At 44.3% G+C, this 23,844-nt stretch overlaps 1 protein-coding gene across 1 annotated transcript in view; it reads left to right on the top strand.

The window, feature by feature from the left end:
• Positions 1 to 23,844, top strand: part of LOC131420953 (heme transporter FLVCR2-like) — a 49,890-nt gene that overhangs the window by 18,511 nt on the left and 7,535 nt on the right. The window contains exons 2-3 of the mRNA XM_058567413.1: positions 15,273 to 15,414; positions 17,838 to 17,972. Of these exons, the coding sequence (XP_058423396.1) occupies positions 15,273 to 15,414; positions 17,838 to 17,972 (277 nt within the window). The remainder of the gene's footprint in view (positions 1 to 15,272; positions 15,415 to 17,837; positions 17,973 to 23,844) is intronic.

The raw sequence follows: 23,844 nt of genomic DNA on the forward strand, positions 1-23,844 counted from the left end.
AGGTTAGTCATTCACTTGCAGGTGTAAACAACGTCTAAGTGAGTCACCAAGGAGAGAGGGAGGTATTTATAGGACCAGAATTGTGTATTGGAGTGTGCAGACGTGCTTCACTAGCATCATCATCATGGTGTTGAAATGCCCACTCCAGTGCACATGGGGGTCGGGCAATGAGTGTTGAAGACACTTCCGAGTGTTGCACATAATTCCTCACGTGGACATGGTCCTGGGAGACGAAGCTTTAGAGGTGTCCTCCCTGCTGGTGGCCATACTGTCCACTCCTGAGATGCCAGTGTCAAGCCACACAGCCCCAGGAATGTGTGGGCATGCTTTTGTGTGGAATGGAAATTAGGCATAGTGCATTACTAGTGTATTTTAGTGCTCATAAATTCTGTATGGACTTAAATGATGCTCAGTAGAGTAATATTTTCTTAGATTTGTCTGTGTAGCTTAAGTTTTCCTCAACTGTGGTGCTCTGTGAACCATAGCTTCCAATTTTTCTTTAGATTGTAAGACCATTGCCAGTGTACACAGAGATGTGTAGATACACACATGTAGCTAGTCATCCACCATATAAGAGCACCCTTGTGGGGGGTGGCCTCATGCTGGGTGCTTTAAGATTGCTCATAAGGGTTGATGGGCTTTAAGTGTTAAGTTTTTAAGTGGGCTTTAAAGGACACTCCATCATGTTTGTTAAATAGCAGACTTTCTCTGGGAACCTTGTCTAGGTTTAAATTTCCAGCCACGTCTTTCCCCAGGTCTGGGCTCACAGCTAATCTGGAAGGGAAGTGACGTTTTCCTGACATGCCAATTGACTGCAGCCCGTTCATTCGACAGTCTATTGAGTAGGCCCTGTTCTGTTTACCAGGCACCAGACTAGTGTCAGAAAAATGGCTGAAAACCAAAGGATTAGAGGAGTTTGGGGCAAGAAGATGACGCCTAGCTACAATAACCAAGGAAGACTCAGTGAAGGAACTGACGTTGAGATGGGCTCAGCAAGAGTAAAGGGGGAGGGCTGGCCCGGTGGCTTAGCAGTTAACTGTGCATGATCCGCTACTGGCGGCCCGGGTTCGGATCCCGGGCGCGCACTGACGCACCGCTTCTCCGGCCACGCTGAGGCCACATCCCACATACAGCAGCTAGAAGGATGTGCAACTATGACATACAACTATCTACTGAGGCTTTGGGAAAGAAAAAAAGGAGGAGGATTGGCAATAGATGTTAGCTCAGAGCCGGTCCTCCTCAGCAAAAAGAGGAGGATTAGCACGGATGTTAGCTCATGGCTGATTTCCCTCACACACACACAAAAATAATAAAGGGAAGACCTTTCCAGGCAAGGAAACTGCTTGGATCAAGGTGGAGACTAGACGATGAAAAGGTTGGCATCGTGAATCGTCTGGTCTGGCTGGATGGAGTACCAGCGACATGGACGGAAGTAGGTGGAGGTGCACTGGAAAGGTAGTTTGAAAGTAGGTGAAGAAAGCCGGGAACAGCAGGCTGAGGGGTTTGGACTTCCGTCCTCCCTCTGAGAGGGCTGACTCCTCGAAGGTCCTTGAGCGGGGACTTTGTGGGCAGTGCAGCTCTGAGGAACGTGCACCTGAATACGTTGTGCGGGCTGGTGGAGAGAGATCACGGTCACCTGAAGGCAAGGGGGCGGATTCAAAGTGGGCTTCTAAGGAGGGCTTGGGAGGGTCTGGGACAGAGTGGACGTGAGAGGGCAGAGTCAAGGGTGACTGAGAGAACTGAGGAAGAGCAGAGGGAAGGAGAAGGAGCTGGGGAAGGAGGAGGAGGAGAACCGGGGGCGGCTGGTTGCATGACTGCCATACATAAACCAAGCCTGTCTGGTGAGTCCCAGTAGCCCCTCCTCTCCTGCCGGTCGCCATCGCTGTGTGCGAGTGCGCAGGGTGCAGAGCCAGGCTTGCAGATGGGGAGTGAGAGCCTCGGAGCTGTAGAGCATTCTGCTGAATGGTCCATTCCCATGAGCTCATTTAGTTCTCAGAACAACCCTGTGAGCTAGATACTGTAACTAGGTGACATTATCTTCTTTTGGTGGAGTTGGAAACAGGCACAAAGAGATAAATTAACTTGCCAAGGTCAGACAGCTAGTAACTGGTAGAGCTGGGATTTGAACTCAGGTCTCTCTGACCCCAGAGCCTGAGCCCTTAACCCCTGTATTCAGGTGATGATGTCTCTGAGGACCGTTGAATTGGAAAGAAGGAAAGGTGAGGGGTTCATTTTAAAGTGAAGAACATGCGTGTGAGCTCCTCGAGAAGCAAGGTGAGCCCCCAGTGAGGTCACAAGGAGACCAAGTTTGGACTCAGCCTTCAAGCCCAGGGGCTCTGCTGTAGAGAAAGCTGCCACCCAATAAGTGGACACTTTTGACCCTCAGTGCCAGGGAGCCAGCTCCTGGGGGCCCTGAAATCCTACAGAACTGTGGTTCTGTGGGTCTCAGAGCCGATATAACATGTGTTGTGTGATGGGTTAGGGGTGGGCGTCTTATCCCAGAGGCAGCCCTATGGTTTCCTGGTTTTATTCTTGCTCTGCCAAATGCATGAGCCAGAATGATGAGCGATGCATTACACAAAGTATGGCTTCTCCGTCTCACCCACAGGCTTCAGGCTGCACAGGTGTGTTTTGTTTTGTTTTTTTTTAAATAATTTTATTTATTTTTTTTCCCCCAAAGCCCCAGTAGATAGTTGTATGTCATAGCTGCACATCCTTCTAGTTGCTGTATGTGGGACACGGCCTCAGCATGGCCGGAGAAGTGGTGCATCAGTGCGCACCCGGGATCCGAACCCTGGCCGCCAGCAGCGGAGCGCACACACTTAACCGCTAAGCCACGGGGCCGGCCCACAGGTGTGTTTTTAATTGAGACATTTGCTCTGGCAGTGCCCGTGACCACTAGATTGCATCAGTGTTTAGATATCACCCTGGAGTTTGTGGGAAGACCAGAAATAAAATGGAAAATGAAATTGAGTGTCCCAGGCTGCCTCCATCCTTTCACCACGTTTTTGTTGAACACCTTCCTTTGGGGTGAAGTGAACTGTAGTGACTGGGCGCATAGGCTTTGGATGCAGAACTGCTGTGTCTTCAGACTCCCGCTCTGCCACCTGTAGTTTGTCACCTTGGGGAGGTCGCTTCACCTTTCAGTTTCATCATCTGTGAAATTGGGACAAGACTGGACTCACTTTCTGGGGTTGCTGTGAGGATTGAGATACTCTGTGAAAAGCGCCATACATTTTACTGATTCGTGTTATTCTGTGCTAGGCTCCAGAGGTAAATATGAGCCCTGCCCTCATGGAGCTTATAGTCTGGATGGGAGACAGATGTTAATTGAATAATCATACAGACATAAAACTGCCTGTGTGAGGGGACCTGACCTCAGACGAGGGACTGGAGAAAGCTTCCCTGAGGAAGTGGGCCTTGAGCTCAGGCCTGAAGGTTGTCTGCGTTTATGGGGTGACATGGAGCAGGGAGGGCATTCGAGTCTGGGCAGAGGAGCTGGTGCAGAGTCCCTGTGGTCTTCTGGCACTTTGGACATTTGAAAGACAGAAGGGAGGCCAGTGTGGCAGGGTCTCAGGGAGCAAATAGTTGACCAGGGGCAGGTGACCCCATGTGCAGAACTTTGTGGGTGTGTCTAGGATTTTTACCCCTAATTTGAAAGCAAAGGGAGGTCACTACAGAGATTTCAGCACATAGGACATACTCCGATCACATTTTCCCGATATCCCTGGCTGCAGAGTGGAAAATGGCAGGGAGTACAGCTCCATGGAAGCCATTAGGGAGCCAGTGTCTCCCCCACTCCCTGGATGCGTGGTAAGGGTTGCCTGCAGATGAAAATGCAGGTACTCAGGACCCGCCCCAGACCTGAGGGATCACGGTGGGGTTGGGGCTGGGGCTGGTGACCTTTGTCATCAGGCACGGTTGGAAAATACTGCTATGGGCTATGTAAAAATGAAGAGAGCCTAACTCTACTTTAAAAGCATTTTTTAAAAAGTAAGTTTCTGAAGGCCAGCCCTGGTGGTCTAGTGGTTAAGATTTGGTGCTGTCACTGCTGTGATCCAGGTTCGTTTCCTGGTCAAGGAACCAGACCACCAGTCAGTCAGTTGTCATACTGTGGCAGCTGCATGTTTCTGTGATGCTGAAAGCTATGTCACCAGTATTTCAAATACCAGCAGGGTCATCCATGGTGGACAGGTTTCAGTGCATCTTCCAGACTAAGACAGACTAGAAAGAAAGACCCCCCCAGTCACCCACTTCTGAAAAAATTGGCCTGAAAACCCTATGAATAGCAGCAGAGCACTGTCTGATACAGCTCCTGGAAGGTGAGAGGATGGCATAAAAAGACCGGGCAAGCTTCCGGTGTGCTGTCCTCGGGGTTGCTAGGAGTCAAAATTGACTCAATGGCACTAACAACAACAACAAATTCCTGACAAGCTAAGACTGACTTGGTTTGACTGTGTATTGTGTATTTTGCCTATATTTTGACTTTGTTGACGATGATAAAACTAGAACATATGCTGGGACATAAGCTAAGTCAAAACCAGTTAGTGGTGATTTTTAATCATTTACGTTCATGGCCTGGGTCTCTGTTTTTTGTGAGCACAGGAAAGGTGCCACCACCACCCTCCCAGAACTGCATTCTCCCATCTATTGGAATTAAACTTTTTTTTTACATAAACATGTAGGTTGTGAAACTTTTATCATGTTGACACATATATAAATGTAAATAACTATTGTAATTATTGTTCTTGTTTTTTTAAAAGTTATTTATTGAGGTCATAACGGTTTATAACATTGTGTAATTTCAGGTGTACATTATTATTTGCCAGTTTCTGTATAGACTGCATCGTGCTCACCACCAATAGTCTAATTTTTATCCGTCACTGTATATATGTGCCCCTTTACCCCTTTTGCCCACCCACGTACCCCCTTCCCCTCTGGTAACCTCTAATCTGTTCTCTCTATCCATGTATTTGTTTATATTCCTCATATGAGTGAAATCATGGGGTGTTTCCTTTCTCGGTCTGGCTTATTTCGCCTGACATAATACCCTCAAGGTCCATCCATGTTGTTGCAAATGGAACGATTTTGTCTTTTTTTATGGCTGAGTGCTGTATATATTTCCCACATCTTCTTCATCCGTTCATCAGTTGATGGGCACTTGGGTTGCTTCCACGTCTTGGCTGTTGTGAATAATGCTACAGTGAACATAGGGGTGCATAAATCTGTTTGGATTGTTGATTTCAAGTTCTTTGGATAAATACCCAGTAGTGGGATAGCTGGATCATAGGGTATTTGTATTTTTAATATTTTGAGAAATCTCTATACTGTTTTCCATAGTGGCTGCACCAGTTTGCATTCCCACCAGCAGTGTATGAGGGTTCCCTTTTCTCCACATCCTCACGAACATTTGGTATTTTTTGTCTTGGTAATTATAGCCATTCTGACAGGTGTAAGGTGATATCTCATTGTAGTTTTGATTTGCATTTCCCTAATAGTTGGTGATGTTGAGCATCTATTCATGTGCCTGTTGGCCATCTGTATATCTTCTTTGGAAAAATGTCTGTTCCTATCCTATGCCCGTTTTTTGATCAGGTTGTTTCTTTTTTGTTGTTGAGTTGTATGAGTTCTTCATATACTTTGGAAATTAACCACTTGTCGGATATATGATTTGCCAATATTTTCTTGCAGTTGGTGGGTTGTCTTTTCATTTTGTTCATGGTTTCCTTTGCCTTGCAGAAGCTTTTTAGTCTGATGTAATCCCATTTGTTTATTTTTTCTTTTGTTTCCCTTGCCTGAGTAGACATTGTATTCGAAAAGATGTTGCTAAGACTGATGTCAAAGAGTGTACTGTGTATATTTTCTTCTAGGAGTTTTATGGTTTCAGCTCTTACATTCAAGTCTTTAGTCCATTTTGAGTTAATTTTTGTTTATGGCAAAAGATAATGGTCTACTTTCATTCTTTTGCATGTGGCTGTCCGGTTTTCCAAACACCGTATATTGAAGAGACTTTCCTTTCTCCATTGTATGTTCTTGGCTCCTTTGTCAAAGATTAGCTGTCCGTAGATGTGTGGTTTTATTTCTGGGCTTTGGATTCTGTTCCATTGATCTGTATGTCTGTTTTTGTGCTAGTACCATGCTGTTTTGATTACTATAGTTTTGTGGTATATTTTGAAGTCAGGATTGTGATGCCTCCAGCTTTGTTCTTGTTTCTCAGGGTTGCTTTAGCTATTTGCAGTCTTTTGTTGATCCATATATTTTTAGAATTCTTTGTTCTATTTCTGTGCAGGGTGTCGTGGGATTCTGATTGGGATTGCATTGAATCTGTAGATGGCTATAGGTTGTATGGACATTTTAACTATATTTATTCTTCCAATCCATGTGCGTGGAATATCTTTCCATTTCTTTATGTCGTCATCGATTTCTTTCCATAATGTCTTATTGTTTTCAGTGCATAGGTCTTTCACCTCCTTGGTTAAATTTGTTCCTAGATATTTTATTCTTTTTGTGGCAATCATAAGTGGGATTGTATTCTTGAGTTCTGTTTCTGCTAGTTCGTTATTAGTGTATAGAAATGCAACAGATTTTTTAAGTTGATTTTATACATTGCAACTTTGCTGTAGTTGTTGATTATTTCTAATAGCTTTCTGGTGAATTCTTTAGGGTTTTCTGTGTATAAAATCATGTCATCTGCAAACAGTGAGAGTTTCACTTCTTCCTTTCCAATTTTGATATCTTTTATTTCTTTTTCTTTCCTAATTGCTCTGGCCAAATCCTCTAGTATTATGTTGATTAGGAGTGGTGAGAGTGGGCACCCTTGTCTCGTTCCTGTTTTCAGAGGGATGGCTTTCAGTTTTCAGCATTAAGTATGATGTTGGCTGTGGGTTTGTCATATATGACCTTTATTATCTTGAGGTAATTTCCTTCTATACCCATTGATTGAGAGTTTTTATCATAAATGGATATTGGATCTTATCAAATACTTTCTCTGCATCTGTTGAGATGATCATGTAGTTTTGTTCCTCATTTTGTTCATGTGGTGTATCACATTGATTGATTGGCAGATGTTGAACCATCCCTGCATCTCTAGTATAAATCCCACTTGATCATGGTGTATGATCCTTTTCATGTATTATTGTATTCGGTTTGCCAATATTTTGTTGAGGATTTTTGCCTCTGTTCATCAGCAATGTTGGCTTGTGATTTTCCTTCTTTTGCTGTCCTTGCCTGGTTTTGGTATCAGGGTAATGTTGGCCTCATAGAATGAGTTAGGAAGTGTCCTATCTTCTTCTTCTTCTTCTTCTTCCTCTTCTTCTTCCTCTTCTTCTTCCTCTTCTTCTTCCTCTTCTTCTTCCTCTTCTTCTTCCTCTTCTTCTTCTTCTTCCTCTTCCTCTTCCTCTTCCTATTCCTCTTCCTCCTCCTCCTCCTCCCCCTCCCCCTTCCCCTTCCCCTTCTCCTTCGAGGAATATTAGCCCTGAGCTAACATCTTTGCCAATCCTCCTCGTTTTGCTGAGGAAGACTGGCCCTGGGCTAACATCTATAGCCATCTTCCTCCACTTTTTTATATGGGATGCCACCACAGCATGGCCTGACAAGTGGTGCATTGGTGTGCACCTGGATCTGAACCTGGGCCACCAGCAGTGGAGCGCGCGCACTTAACTGCTACGCCACAGGGCCGGCCCTGGAAGTGTCCCATCTTCTTCAATTTTTTCGAATAGTTTGAGAAGGATAGGTGTTAAATCTTCTTTGAATGTTTGGTAGAATTCTACACAGAAGCCATCTGGTCTTGAACTTTCATTTTTGAGGAAGTTTTTGATTACTGTTTCAATGTCTTTACTTTTGATTGGTCTGTTCAGATTCTCTATTTCTTCTTGATTCAGTTTTGGAAGGTTGTATGAGTCTAAGAATTTATCCATTTCTTCTAGGTTATCCAATTTGTGGGCATATGTTTTTCATATTATTCTCTTATAATCCTTTGTATTTCTGTGGTAGCCATTGTAATTTCTCCTCTTTCATTTCTAATTTCATTTATTTGAGTCTTCTCTCTTTTTTTCTTAGTGAGTCTGGGTAAGGGTATGTCAATTTTGTTTGTTTTCTCAAAGAACCAGCTTTTAGTTTCATTGATCATTTCTATTGTTTTTTGGTCTGTATTTCATTTATTTCTGCTCTAATTTTTATTATTTCCTTCCTTCTGCTGACTTTGGCTTTGTTTGTTCTTCTTTTTCTAGTTCTATTATGTGTAGTTTAAGATGACTTATTTGAGATTTTTCTTGTTTGTTGAGGTGGGCCTGTATTGCTATGAATTTCTCTCTTAGAACCACTTTTGCTACTTCCCTTAAGGGTTGGTATGATTTATTTTCATTTTCATTTGTCTCCAGGTATTTTTTGATTTCTCCTTTGATTTCTTCATTGATCCAGTGGTTATTCAGTAGCATGTTGTTTAGTCTCCACATATTTGTGACTTTCTCAGCTTTTTTCTTGTAGTTGATTTCGATCTTTATAGCATTGTGGACAGAAAAGATGCTTGATATGATTTCAATCATCTTAAATTTATTGAGGCTTACCTTGTTTCCCAACAAGGTCTATCTTTGAGAATGTTCCATGTGCACTTGAGAAGAATGTGTATTGTGCTGTTTTGGGATGGAATGTTCTATATATATCTATTAAGTCCTTCTAGTCTAGTATTTCAGTTAAGGCCACTGTTGCCTTTTTGACTTTCTGTCTGGATGATCTATCCATTGATGTAAGTGGGGTGTTGAGGTCCCCTACTATTATTGTGTTGCTGTCAGTTTCTCCCTTCAGATCTGTTAATAGTTGCATTATATACTTTGGTGCTCCTGTGTTAAGTGCATATATATTCATAAGTGTTATGTCCTCTTTGTGGAATGTCCCTTTTATCATTATATTCTGCCCTTCTTTATCGCTCATTGCTTTTTTATCTTGAAGTCTGCTTTTTCTGATGTAAGTATGACATCATCTGCTTTCTTTTTCTTGCCAGTTGCTTGGAGTGTTGTCTTTCATCCCTTCACTGTGAGCTCTGAGCCTATGTTTTTCTTTAGAGCTGAGATGTGTTTTCTGGAGGCAGCATATTGTTGGGTCTTGTATTTTAATCCATCCAGCCACTCTTTGTCTTTTGATTGGAGAATTCAGTCCATTTACGTTTAGCTTGATTGCTAATATAGGAGGGCTTAATACTGCCACTTTGTCTCTTGTTTTCCAGTTGTTCTGTATTTCCCTTTTCCTCTTCCTATGTATTTCTGACTGCCATTTCAGTTTGGTGGTTTTCTGTGATGGTTTTCTCAGTTTTCTCTTTATTTATGAATTATGTCTCTGCTCTGATTTTTTGTTTAGTGGTTACCATGAGGTTTGTATAAAACATCTCACAGATGTATAGTCCATTTTCTGATAGCCTCTTATCTCCATTAGCCTAAGCATGTTCCATCCTTTTCCTCTTCCCCTTCTAAGTTATTGTTGTCAGAAATTACTCTGTTTTGTGTTGTTATTTTGTGATTAAAATGAAGTGCTTATACTTATTTTTGATACTTGCCTTCCCTTTGTCTGTTACGTTATAATTAAGTGTTTGCTAACCTGTTCTGATAGACAGCTGCAATTTTTCTGACTTTTGTCTATTTATCTGCTTGCTCAAGTCTTTGCAAACCTTTGCCTTTTTGTTTCAGGTATGGGGACATCATTGATCATTTCTTATTAGGGAGGTCTAGTGGCAATGAACTCCCTCAGCTTTTGTTTATCTGGGAAAGCTTTTATTTCTCCATCATATCTGAAGCATAGCTTCACTGGATGTAGTATTCTTGGCTGAAAGTTTTTGTCTTTCAGTATTTTGAATATATCATTTCAATCTCTCCTAGCCTGTAAGGTTTCTGCTGAGAAATCCACTGAAAGCCTAATAGGAGTTCCTTTGTAGGTTATTCTCTTCTGCCTTACTGCCCTTAATATTTTGTCTTTGTCATTGACTTTTTTTTTTTTTGTGAGGAAAATCAGCCCTGAGCTAACATCCATGCCAATCCTCCTCTTTTTGCTGAGGAAGACCAGCCCTGAGCTAACATCTATTGCCAATCTTCCTCCTTTTTTTCCCTTTTGCTCCCCAAAGCCCCAGTAGATAGTTGCATGTCGTAGTTGCAGATCCTTCTACTTGCTGTATGTGGGACGCCGCCTCAGCATGGCCGGACAAACAGTGCGTCTGTGTGCGCCCAGGATCCGAACCCGGACTGCCAGTAGCAGAGCGTGCACACTTAACTGCTAAGCCACGGGGCGGGCCCCTGTTATTGACTTTTGCCAGTTTTACTATTATATGCTTTGGAGAAGGTCTTTTTGCATTGATGTAATTAAGAGTTCTATTGGCTTCATATACTCATAAGTCCAGTTCTTTCCCCAGGTTTGGGAAGTTCTCAGATATTATTTCTTTGAACAAGCTCTCGGCTCCTTTCTCGCTCTCCTCTCCCTCTGGAATACCTATAATCCTTATGTTGCATTTCCTAATTGAGTTGGATATTTCTTGAAGAATTTCTTGATTTTTTTTTAAGTCTTAGTTTTCTCTCCTCCTCCACCTGAGGCATTTCTATATTTCTGTACTCTAAATTACTAATTCTGTACTCCATAATATCAACTCTGTTTTTTAAGATTTCTAGATTGTTTTTATCTCATTTTTTGTGTTCTTCATCTCCAGAATTTGTTTGGTTTTTTTTTTTTAGAGTTTCAGTCTCATTGGTGAAGAATTCCTTGTGCTCATTAATTTTATTCCTGAGTTCATTGAACTGTCTTCCTGAGTTTTCTTGTAACTCACTGAGTTTCTTTATGACTATTATTTTGAATTCTCTGTCTTTAGATTATAAATTACTGTGAGTTCAGGATGGGTTTTGGAGACTTGTCATTTTCCTTCTGTTCTGGGATGTTAATGTACTTCTTCATGATGTTTGATGAAATGATCCTTTACCAGTGCATAGTGATAGTATCAGCTCGCAGATTCTACCTACTACCTCTATGGGAAGGGGCAGGAGCTGTGTTTTCTGAACACTCTGCACATCTGCTGGAAGTTGTGCCAGAAGGGTTCATCTGTGTTTGCCCACTGGCCACAGCCACTTGGCAGGTCACACATGTGTGCACAGGCACTCTGGTATGGAACTGCTGCCTTGGCCAGGGATCGGCAGAGCTGGCACACTAGGTGGGAGGGGAAAGGGTGTTCTTTCATGCACGCGGGCCCACTCTGTGCTCACAGGTGGTATGCCTGGGCTGCTGCTCTTGGTGGGGGTGCCCACACAGTGGCTGAGCTGTGCCACTTCGTGTGGAGCGTTCCCACGGGCCAAACTGCAACTCTGAAAGAGAAAGCATTCGTGCACAGGCCTGCCTGCTCCCCTGCCTCTCTTACCCTTGTGCACCAGCTGCTGCATGAGGACACGTGACCTAGATCATTTCCATTGGGGAGGGGGATTGGATCCACTTACCTTCTTCCACTGCTTCCCAGGGATCTAGTACCCCCACTTTCATATGTATGGCTGCATGGATCTCTCACACGTCCTATTGTTCTTTGTGGGGAATCCTTTGTTGGTTAATGAATGCCTGTTTGGTTGTATCTTAGGGGGAAGAGACTAAGGTAACAGCTCACTCCACCATAATGCTGACATCACCCTCTTGGAATTAATCTTGTACTGACTTGGGCTGCAGATCTCTGATTTTTACCAAAGTGATGTCCTATTGAGTGCTTGACAGAACTCAAATGGGTGAAAATATAGGCTTCTGTGTTGACTAGTATCACACCAATATTCATGGGAAGCAGGAGTTGAGCTCAGGTTCTGGAGTCAGACAGAACTGGTTTAGGGGCTCAGCTCTTCTGCTAGCTGCCTCTGTAACCTTGGGCAGGGTTCTGATCATCAATTTTTCTCCGTTTTGTCTTTGTTGTAAAGTTTCTTGGGTTAAATGAAAAAGATAAATTATATTAGATACTCGGTGCATAGTAGATGCTCAGGAAGTGGTTGCCCATCCTACCCTCACCCAACTCTCGCCTGTACACATTTTTTTCCTTATCACTTCACAGTGGTTTCTACAGTGTGGTTTGTAGACATAACATGGACCCTAATGGGCAGACCTGTGTGATATTGCCAGCTTTGTGTAGACAAGATTTTCCACCAATGTACATCCATCCATCTGTCCAGCCGGCCAACATGACTAAGTACCTACTAAGGGGCAGACTTAGGAAACAGGAGCTGGAATACAGCTGTACACTCTCACTGAACACAGCTCTCAAGAAGCAGGAAAAAATATGTCTTGGAAAAAGAAAGAGGCAGCAGTTTCCAGTCTAATCTCTGTGTTTTGGTTTTCCACACTGGGCATGAAAGTACCTCCAGGGGAATTTCCTCCTGGTGAAAGGTCACTGTGAGACAGTGTCGCTCTCTGACCAGGGTTAGCACAAGTCCCTGTGGCTGGCTGCTCCATCTTGCTGGCTAGAGAAGGCTTCAGTGCTGGAGTTGAGGTGGAATGGCACTCACTCAGCATTAGTGTGTAGGCGGAGAATGGAGTATGGCATCTGAGGGGTAGGGCATGTAGTGTACAACCCGCTGGGAGGACTTATTCTCACGGCAGAAGACTCCTGGGGATTAGGTTATCCTACGTCAGGGTCCTTTGGGAATGAAAGAATGACAGAGCCTTGGGTGATGTCCCATATCTTCCCTCATTCTTGCCAAAGGGACCCTCGGGATTCTATTCAACTTCTAGATCTCCAACTCTGAAGTGCTTAGGCTAAGGCCAGCTATGACCTACAGTGGGCCCATCTTCCCAGCTATGAAAGTTATGTTTGCCCCTCTGTCTATGGCTGGTTTTTACCCTCAAGGTCTTGGAGATCAGCATTTAAGAAGCCGGACTTGACTCTGACAAATCACTGTCACTGAGGAAAGGATAAAGCTCTGAGGACATGAAGTATCTTCTCTTCCGGAGAAGCATGCTCACTTGGGCCTTTCTCAAGGCTCTTGGTCCTGGAGGGACCAGGCCAGGTCCAGTGGAGGAGGCACTGGCCTGAGAAGCCAGGTTATCTGTTTTCTCACCTCAACTGTGCTAGAACTCCACGTGACCTGAACAAGTCACTTCACCTCCAGATCTTAACCTCATGTAGCCTCTGTTTGTCCCTCAATTAATCGGGTTGTAGTAGAGGATGACAAAGGAACTCTGAAACTATAACATTTTATATTTGCAACCCACAAGTATCCCCATTTGTGTTATCGTTTCTATCTTTGTTTTAAATGCTCCCTGCCCCCACTAGATTATAAAGCTCCTTGAAGGCAGGAACCCTGCCATATACATCTTGGTACCTCCTAAAACATCTAGCAGAATACTTTTCATGTAGTAGATGCTTTAAAGATCTGTTAGATTTATTGATTATATACTGGCGTACACTGGAAGAACCCTGTACTGAGCCTGTCGATGATGACTTTTGTGTTGTGAATATTCCAGAGCTGAGAACCACCAGTGACCATGCTGAGTGTGTATAATTGACAGGCTGGAAAACCAATCAACACGGTCAGCAGATTGGCAGCTGATGCATGGTATTATACGTGTCTGCTTTTTTCCCCATAAGCATCTTTGCTGTACACGTCTTTGCCACAAACATTTTCACTGCATAACTAATTGGCCATAAGACAGTTTTGCTGTAAAAATGCAAATCACAAAAAATAAAAGAGGGACATTAAAAAGGGCAGTAATGAAACATGAAAAATGAATGACATAATTAGAAAGACTTTTTTTGAAATACAAAATATTTGAATACATTTAAAATGTGTGTAGATTCACGGCAATACTGTGCAAATAATTGATTTTATTTTGTCGGTTGTATCTAAGCACTCGTCTTCAAAGTCTTTCATTCATAGTATTACTTTATTTTTTGTTTTGCTTGTTGATTCATCTCTTTGTTTAGCATCCATCACACTTCTTTTTCACTAAAATTTCTTCCTTCATTGAGAGGTGTCAGTTTCCAAATGCTAGGATGCATATTGGTAACTGAGCTTTGAATTGCGTTGTGAAAAGCCTTCTACGCTGTTGTTTGTTCTTGGCGTGTTGTCACATGTCCATTGATAGATGTTCCAAAGTTCTATTGGAAATGTGGAGCTAAGGTTTATTTAAGATAAAAATGGGAGAACTGTGTCAATGGAGAAATGAAACCAAAGTGTCAAGCGGTTGAAACCAAACTGTCAACCAGTTATGTTATTTTTTATACCAAAATAACCTTACAAACAATTAGACATGTGGCAAAAATGTTTGCAGCGAAAATTCTCGCGGCAAAGATGCTTATGGAAGAAGAACCTAGAACCCGCATTACACTGTGCCATGAAAGCAGATTTTTTCTCCACCTGCAGGTCCTTTGAAATACAATAAAGGAAAAGTGGGACCTTAAGACAAAAAGATTTACTCATCTTCCTTCACTCTTAGGATTTGACGCTTGCCTGAGTTCTCAGGCTATTTTCCAATTTCTGCCTTGGTATTACATGTGGCAGAAGGGCTTCCGGGTTGTATCACAACTAGTCACTACTGAGGCAAGGCATTTCTGACCTTGGAAACATGCAAGTCAGGTTATCTGTTAGGTCACTGGAGTTTGAACTTCCATGCAGACATGAGATGTTTTAATTTGTTGGTGTCTGTGCATGTGTGTGTGTGTGTGTTTATAGCCAGTTTGCATGTGCCCATGTCCTGCACAAATTTATACAATTGTGTGTGACTTCATACTACAGATGCTTTGTAAATTACGAAGTTATTTACGCAATGAACTTAAGCTGTCATGTTTGTAAATGTGGTAACAACTTCAGGCTTCTATCTCTTGCTGAATGCAAGTTCTTAGGGTTGTAGGGTATAGATCTTTTCCCTCAGCTGGTCTCTCAGCTCCAGGGTAATGCATTCAGTGAAATCAAGAATTTAAGTGGCATGAAAAAGGAAAAAATCAACATTGTTTTACTTTACCATAGACATGGGAGTATAGGAACCATTGTTCATTAGTTTGCAGCTACAGAAGAGCCAGTCTGCATTGAGAACCTCAACTATAATATTTTTCAATAGGTATTGATAATGAGGGTGGTTGGGGTGTGTGAGTTGAGTTGTCAGTCAAAAGAGAGATCTCTCTGGTGTCTCGAGGAGGGGTTTAAGGTGGGGGGGCCCTGTTTGGGTCTTAAAAAGGACTGGAAGTTGCGGATTATGTTTCTTATTAGGAGTCTCTTTAAATTTGTGCTGTGATCTTTTGGCCATTGGTAACTGTGATTGATTGTCTCTGTCTTCTATAGCTTGGAATTGGGCTTGGATTCTTGGTCCCTGCTGTTTTGGTACCCAACATTGATGACCAGGAGAAGCTGGCCTACCACATCAGCATCATGTTCTACATAATAGGAGGTGTAGCCACTCTGCTTTTCATCCTTGTCATCATTGGTAAGGTCACTAGTAGACTGATGGGAGGCTGGGAGGCAAGGAGGTTCTGCTGACTTGGGTGGGGACCTTGTGGACACAGCCCTAGAATACCATGGACATTTATAGAAACTGGAGGCCAGGCTTCTGATGGTCTTCAAATGTTTTAGCCTGAGCAGTTGCCACCAAAACAGGTCAGTAAAGGTTTAATTGTAATTAACCAGTTCCCCAATACGACCTCACCAGAATTCATGTGCAGACTGCTGATTCCTTGATGAAAGCCCAGTGAGCACTTATGGTATCATAGGCACCGCTGAGCATGCCTGATCTCACCTAATCCTTGACAACTCTATGAGTGAAGGTACCGTTTTCACTCCCATTTAACAAAGAGGAAAAGGAGACTTAAGGCAAGTTACTAAATTGTTCAAGGTTAGAGAGCTAGTAAGTGGCAGAGATTGGATTCAAGCCTAAGCTTGTCTAACTCCATACTCGAAATTTCTGGAACAAAACAAAGCAGAATTGAACTACAAACACTAATACTCTCATAGATTCACCTGAGAATACCTGGGGCCACATTTTTTAAATGCTATTTATTTAAATTATAAGAGTAATATATGCTCATTATGGAAAAAATCTAGAAAATACAAAAAAGAATAAAGAAAAGAATGATCATTAATTTAGCCTTGTACCAGTTAATCCCAACCACCAACCTCAGATAACTACTATTAATTTTATGTGCATGTACATTTAATCATTGAGGTATTTGGTTGATTTTATATCTTCCTTTATCATCTGAGTAATATGACACGGGCTGTGATAAATCCAGAAACAGCGTATTAGAGGTTTTCATTGTCAATTAGTCACCCATCTTTAAAAGTTAACCAGCTTTCCTCCTAATGTCTGAAATTTCCACCTCGTGTGGTAAAGGTTTCCTTCCTTCCTGCCGGCCTCACCTCCAGAGTCAGTTTTATAATCTGTACCTCATTCCACTGTCTCACTGTGTCCTTTCCTCCCCGGAATCCAAGCAGCGGAAGGGCCGCCTGATGGCTTCAGAAGCTGGCAGGATATCTTGGACAGAGGACTTGGTGTTCCTGGAAGGCTGAGAAGCTGTGGAGCTGGGGATGAGAGCAGGAAAGAACGATCCAGCCCGACACCCTCTTAATCAGCTAGACTTAACATTTAAAATTATAATGTTTCCAGCTTGAAATTCTTATGTTTGTAGCAGATGAGGGCTTGATTCTTCGCAGTTGAAATCCTAGAGATACGACGTTCCTACATTTTGGCATTTTATTATCAAGCACAGATAGGAAAGAACTATATCGTTGAGTAAAGAACTGAGAAATCGTATCTGGATTCTGGTTTGTGGTTGCCAAGTCCTTGAGCAAACACCTGCTGTTGCAGAGATAAATAACCTCTTGCATTGCTCTTTCCCCCTGAAGGGGAGGTGGACAGGTAAGATAATGGACAAGAGGTTCCCAGTGGCTCGAAGTCATCCAGGACTACTTCCGGAGAAGGAAGAAGCCGGGCTCTGAAGTCAGGGCTGGAGGGTTTTCTGGGTGGGGGCCCCTTTGATATTTAAGAGAGTAAACCTCATTTCCAGAGCTTCCTCTAACTGGAGATAGCCTATTGACCTTTCAGGAGTGTTCTCATGGCGTGTGGGGGAGGCCACGTGGTGCTTGCTTGGACCCAGTTGGAGGACCAGTTTAGGCAAACAACTGGCTAAAGTGATCTGTCCCCCAGAGAACTGAATAGCAATCTGTGCAGTCAAATTGACTGTACCAGTTGTATTGAAAAAAGAATGTACAATGAATGGTTTTCCATTGTCTGTCCCCAGTCCTTCATATCAGAGTGGCTACTCCTGCAGGATCCTCTTATCTCTTCGTGAGGCAGATGTCTGCTTCAGACTTTGAGAAACTAGGAATGAACTTGAGGTTTTTCCAATAGAAGAAGATCCTTTCACTTATTCAGGGAATGTTTCTTGTCTGCTGTGTGCCAGGCTCTGTGCTAATCGTGGGCAACACAGTCCCTTCCCCCTCGGGAGGAGCTCTGGGGCTGAGCCATTAACTGGGCTCACTAATACCAAAGCCTCAGCCCTCACTTCCTTTCTATCCATACGTTACTATTGCATGTTTTCAGTGCTCTGTGGTGTGTTATTTTCTGGGTATTATGGGACTCCTTGATCCTTGAACGTTGCCTGGGAGGCCCAGTGATTGCAGCCATCCAGAAGCCATTAAGAAAAAGTAATCAAAGGAACACTCACTCATCCACAGACAATGAGAAGCAGCTTCAAGAGAGGAGGCTGTAAAGGAGTTAATTGAAGAATTAATATTTCCTTTTGGAGCCTTAGCTCCTCCTCAGATGAGGGAGCCAGCTCTTGTGCGTGTGTCCCCTCTGCAGGGGTGGGACCACAGGGATTGTCAGTCACTTCTCTGTTTCTTTCCTTTCAGTATTCAAGGAGAAGCCTAAACATCCCCCCAGCAGGGCCCAATCCCTGCGCTATGCCATGGCATCCCCTGATGCTTCATCCTCCATCATCCGGCTCTTCAAAAACCTCAACTTTATGCTGCTTGTCATCACCTATGGTAAGGTGCGGTGTGCCCAGGAGAGTGCTTGAACGAGGACTGTGAGACCAGAGGCCTGATGTGTCTGTGGGTCTTACTCTTTCCAAATCCAAATTGTGTATGTAAAGTCATTGTTTAGGGTCGACCAGAAGAGCCAGCGGTGCCTCAGGGCCTTTGCATGTTCTGTAAAGTTGACCTCGAAAACCATTCCTTCTCATGTCATGTTGTCTGAAAATGCCCACTGATCCTTCAAGTCTCATCTCAGTGTCACTGCTGTAAAGCAGTATTAGGTGACCTTCCACTTTTATTGTCCTGTTTCTGGTACGTCTTAATACTTACCATGTTTTTTTAATTAATTAATTTTTTTTGGTGAGGAAGATTAGCCCTGAGCTAACATCCATTGCCAATCCTCCTCTTTTTGCTGAGGAAGATTGGCGCTTAGCTAACACCCACGGCCATCTTCGTCCACTTTATATGTGAGACACCTGCCACAGCATGGCTTGATAGGCGATGCATACGTCTGCACCCAGGATCCAAACCTGTGAACCCCAGGCCGCCAAAGCAGAGCTTGCGAACTTAACCACTATGCCACAGGGGCGGCCCCAACACTTATCATTTTTAAAAAACTTTTTTCAGGTCTGTCTTCCAACTAGAATGAACTCCCCAAGAGTGGGGATTTATGTCTTTTCCTCTTTATAGTTCCTCAGCAGTGGCCAGCCTGGTGTGGATTCTCCAACAGGTATTGAATGAGTGAAGAAATGAATGAATGAATGAATGAATGAATGAATGCATACATGAATCTTGCCACACGAACCACTCCTCAACCAATCCTCCTTCATCTGGTAACATTGACTCCGTTTTTACCTGAATGCAAAACCACATTCCTCTTTCATTTCATTTGCTTGGCTTTTGGTAAGATAAATTTGAATACCTAACAAACAGCAGCAACAACAACAAATCCTGGGGAGGGAGGAGAATCTCATTTCCAGAGTTGACGTGGTAGTCCACTTCAGAATCTCTCTTTCTTCTCCCACTGTCTTTGCTCCAAATTAAAACAACAACAACAACTAAAACCCTCTATAAATTAAGCTAGAGGCTTTGAAGCCCCCCCAGAGATCCCCCAGCATCCCCACCTTCCCTGTAGTTTCAGGTTGGGCTTTGAAGAGGGAAACGGTTCATACTTTTTATATTGTACATTTGATGTTCATATTTTCCTCTGAATTATATGCACTTAAGAGCATGTAGCTGGAAATCAAGCAGATGATAGCATTTCACGGGCACCTTTGCTGGCCGTGGTGGACATCTTGGGGTAAGAGCCTTGACTGCTGGACCAGTGAGTTCAGATTTGGCACGTAAGGAATGGGAGGTCTGAGTTTTGGTGTCAGCTCTGCCAATACCTGAGTGTACCACCTTCACTCGTCCTGTGCCCATCCTTTTTCTCTCTAATTAGCCCCCTCAGAAAATAGTAGTAACATTTGCTTCTCATTGGAGTGCTCTGAAGGGAAATGAACGCTTTTAAAGCAGTTGCGAATAAAGACATGGCGTGCATCCACCTTGCTGTTGCATTGGTAAACTTGCTGATTTCCTACATTCTCTCGTTGGTCTGAACTAGATTTCACCGAGTAAGGAGTCACTCTCGTGCAGCTGGTGGGACATCCATTATTGTATCTGTAGTGGTTTATCCAAGCTGCGGAGTCAGCTGCCCAGACGTGAGGTGCAGTGATACAGTGAAGGCTTTGGAGGAATTCCAGCTTCTGCCTGTGGCTGGCTGTTCCCTATAGGGTTTTGGCTGCACCCTTAGAGGTAGATTTGAGAGATAAAATAAAGGCCATCTGGCTAAATTTGAATTTCAGATAAACAACAAATTCTTTTTAGTGTAAACACGTCCCATGCAATACTGGACATATTTATGCTAAAAAATTATTCATTTATCTGAAATTCAAATTTATCTGGATGTGCTGTTTGTTTTTGTTTTTTCCTAAATTTGGCAGCCCAACATAGAAAGGAGGAGGTGCAGAGGTTGGGTTTATGCTTGATGTTGCTGAAATATCACAGGAATAAGAAACTGCCTCCTCCTCTAGTAAAATACCCTCCCTCCTCCAAGTTTGGCAATGCAGGAAGATGCAGGGCTGGAGCCAGATTCTCCTCAGGTCTACCAGAGTCTGGGTAGGGCAGGGCTGGTGATGTGTATGAGCAGTGGGGTGGGGTGAAGGAAAGAACCTTTCTTTGGCTACCTTCTCCTTGTGTCTCTAGGTCTTGCTTTCACATGGCCTCCTTTTATGTCTTTTCATCAATGGTGTACCAACTGCCGTGTAAAAAGAATTGTTGAAAAGGCTCCTCTTCTAGAGAATGTCCTCAAAGGGAATACTTTTCCATGTTATCCCCCAGCCTTGCCTCCAGCTATGCTTCTGAATAATCTGCCAGTGTGGGCATCTGAAGTCTGAACCTCAAGTGTGTCCTGAGGATACCTTTCCTGGGGGCTCTCAAGGGCTTTACCACTGCCCCACCCACATGGGCCTGGGAAGGGACTTTGCGCCCTGTCTAAGATCCTGTCTTCAGAGTGGGTATAAAATCCTCCGGATTCCCTGGAACTTTGCTGAGGTCAGGCTGGCCTCAGGGTTTACTACAGGTTCAGGAAGGACTGAAGGGAAATGAACACAGAGTAGCCAGAACCCAGAGATAGGATCTGGGATCAGTGTTTCCCTAGCTCCCTGAGGACAGAATGCCCTGGGGTGCTTGGTTGAATGTGTGCATAGGTTTCCCTGCCTCTCTTCTGGAAATTCAAATTCAGAAAGTCTGGGTTAGGGCCTGGGAATCTGCTTTTAACAAGCATTCCAGGCGATTCTGGTGGGTGGCAGGGTTGAGAACTTCTAAAGTAGGTGTGTTATGGGTCATTCTCATGGTCTTGAAGCCCCTTCCCATCCCAGCTACCTCCATGTTAACCCCAGCTCCTGGGGGCCTGGTTCCGGATTCCCAAGGCCATTTATTCCCAAACTCCAGCAAGTTTAAGAAATGCCCAGGGTTTTTTGTTGTTGTTGTTTTTAAAATGCCGATTCCCAGCCCTCTTCCAGGAGAATCAGATTTAGTAGGTCCATGGTGGAGCCAGGAATCTGCATTTTTAAACTCTAAGGACTTCTAATTGCCAGTGGTCTCTGGACCACAGTTTGAAAAAACTGGTCCTGATGAGGGAAAGAAACTCAGAGTGATGACACATCCTCTCTACCTTCCTAAAGCCCGTCTCCTCAGTGACCAGCACATCTCCCAAGTGACTGATACCAGGATGACCAGGCCTTTCAGGGAGATCACATTTTCTGACAGGAGTACGGCCTTGACCTGGCAGGCTTACCTTGCTGGGGACAGTCATACCCGAGTATAACACAGTAACCTGTCTTCCTGTGAGAGGGACTCACACACCAGGCAGAGCACGCATTCATCCCTGCTCTACAGTGTGGACACCGACCCCTTGATTTGGGCAGTGGAGTGGTTTGTGCTGTTGAACCATGTCTGGTGGCCTGGGATGGCTATTGGTAAATCACACTAATCTAGCTGAGCCAGTGGGTCTGAAACTTGAGCACGAGCAGAATTACCTGGAGGGCCTGTCTCAGCGGGGATTGCCAGCCCCACTGCCAGAGTTTCTGCAGCAGAAGGTCTGGGGCAGGGTTAAGAATGTCTGCATCTCTCACAAGCTCCCGGGTGTGCTGATGTGGGGCTGATTTCCCTAAACCCTCGAGCCCCGTGAAGCTGCTCCCCTCAGTAGTGCAGGTCAGCCAGCTCAGGACTGCTTCCCTCTGCCTTTTTCAGCGTCACGAAAGTGCTGGTGTTGGGGGTGGGGTTGCTCCAGTTCTCCCACCGCTTCCTGAGGATTCTGCCCTCCTTGTTCATCCCAGCCGGGCCCCCAGCTGAGAGCAGTCATCCCCCCGAAGCTGAGCTTGACTTGGAGCCTCCTCTTGCCCCTTGTAGTGTGAGGCCCAGAGGCTGAGGGAGGTGTGAGGAGCAGGAAGAGGGCTGATTCCATCCTTCTCCCTGCCCCCGCTCCTCCCCACCCCCCTTTTCAGGAACACGTCTCCTTGTGGGACCTCTTGACTCAGGAATGGAATTTCCAAGTGGCTGGGTGTGTGGTATGAAGGTTAGTCAGGTATGTTTGTTGGGTCAGAAGTTGCTGAGAGCCTCCGAGTCCTCATGACCATCAGCTTGTAGTGACATTTGGTGACACTTCTGGGTTTGCCAACCCACTGTGGCCCTGTGCCAGTCAGGAGGCGGCTTTGAGCCCAACCTTGTTGCATCCCTGAGGCGACCTGCCAGAAGAAGCTGAGACGCGAAATTGTCATCCCCTGAGCTGGGGAAATCCGGAGAATCAGTTTTGTGAGGATGTAAAGTAGAGTGATTAAGATCGAAGACTCTGGAGCCATGCGGTCTGGGGTTCAAATCCAGCCCTGCCTCTTACTACCTGTGGGATTGTGGGAATGGCAAACAAAACTTCCTCTCCCATTTTTCTGAGAGTCTGGCCTTCACTGAACTTTGTATCTCGTTCCTCTGGAAACCTGATAAGGGGGTAAGTCAACTGCATTTCGGCAACGTTGCTTATGATAAAAATGACCTCTTGGGATAAGATGACTGCAGCTGGACTGGGAGGCCTTTTCCTATCTGGTAGGAAGCCATTCTTGGTGCTTCTCTGAGTACGGTGACTCTTTCCAGTGGCCTGTCCTTTATGGGGACCCTGGAAGCTATGGCTATGGGGTCGTTACAAACAATAGTAGCTCCTGTGAGGTGTTAAACCGGGGTTGCCATGTCTCCCTTTCCCTCCACCTGAGCCATCACGTTGAGGGCCAAAGAGAACAGCTTCTGGATGGCTCCATGGATTGGGGTTCTATGGACTGCTTCCATTGAAGAGCAACTCCTGGGGCTGCCCTGCCCGCGAGCTGTCTCATACCCTTCTAATGTGAAGGGTGCCAGTGGTAGTTGTGAGCCTCAAAATGAGTTAAAATTAAAAAGACCCCTGCTGGGCATTACTTAGTGGCCTGTGTATTTGTTTTTAGACCCTGTGTGCATTTTTCTCATCTACAAAATGGGGACGATAATATTACCTACCGTCTAGGGTTGTTGTGAGGATTGTAAGCTGCTTAGAACAGTGTCTAGTACATAAGTCTGTGCAGCTGCCGTCGTCATCATCATCATCATCATCGTCATCGTCATCATCATCATTACTGTTATTATGAAGGGAGGGCAGGAGGCACTGTCTCCTTTGGGTCAGTTCCAGTCTGATCTTAGTTACTAGCTCACTGTATGGCTTTAGACAAATGGCCTCATTCTCTAAGGACACAGATTCTTACAGTATATTCTAGGTGCTCCATTTGTTACTGAGCCCTAAGGGACCGGTGACCCTCTGGTGAGTCCTTTTGCCCGGATCTGCTTGCGCCGGTAGGAGTCCAGGTTAGGAATAGCAGAGCAGAAACATTCTTCATTGATCAGTGAATGGAGGAGGCAGAGTTCGTGCTCTCAAACACCTTCTTGAAGGGAAGGTGAGCTGAGTTCTTAATGGGATATGAAGGGAGAGGGGTCTCTGTATTATCGCTCAGGGCAGGGGCATTTGGGGCATGCGCAGATCTTCCCTTCTTGCACACAGCCCCTTCTGCACACGTTTCCTTTTGCGCACGGCACCCCATCGCCATCTTGGACATTTCTGATTTGGACCAGTTCTGCAATTTCGCCACCTGGCATTGTTCTGCCTTGGTTGTTATAAGCAAGCACAACTTAAAAACAAAGCAGTGGACATGGAAAGTTTTAGGGACTTCTCTGGGTGACACATTTATTTGTTGAATGAGTCGATGAATTAGGTGAGTCAACTAAATGCTCTTTAGGGTCCTTTCTGGTTTCAAATGGTGTCCAGTGATTC

Source organism: Diceros bicornis, chromosome 24, assembly GCF_020826845.1.
Source record: "Diceros bicornis minor isolate mBicDic1 chromosome 24, mDicBic1.mat.cur, whole genome shotgun sequence".
NCBI classification, from domain to species: Eukaryota; Metazoa; Chordata; class Mammalia; order Perissodactyla; family Rhinocerotidae; genus Diceros; species Diceros bicornis.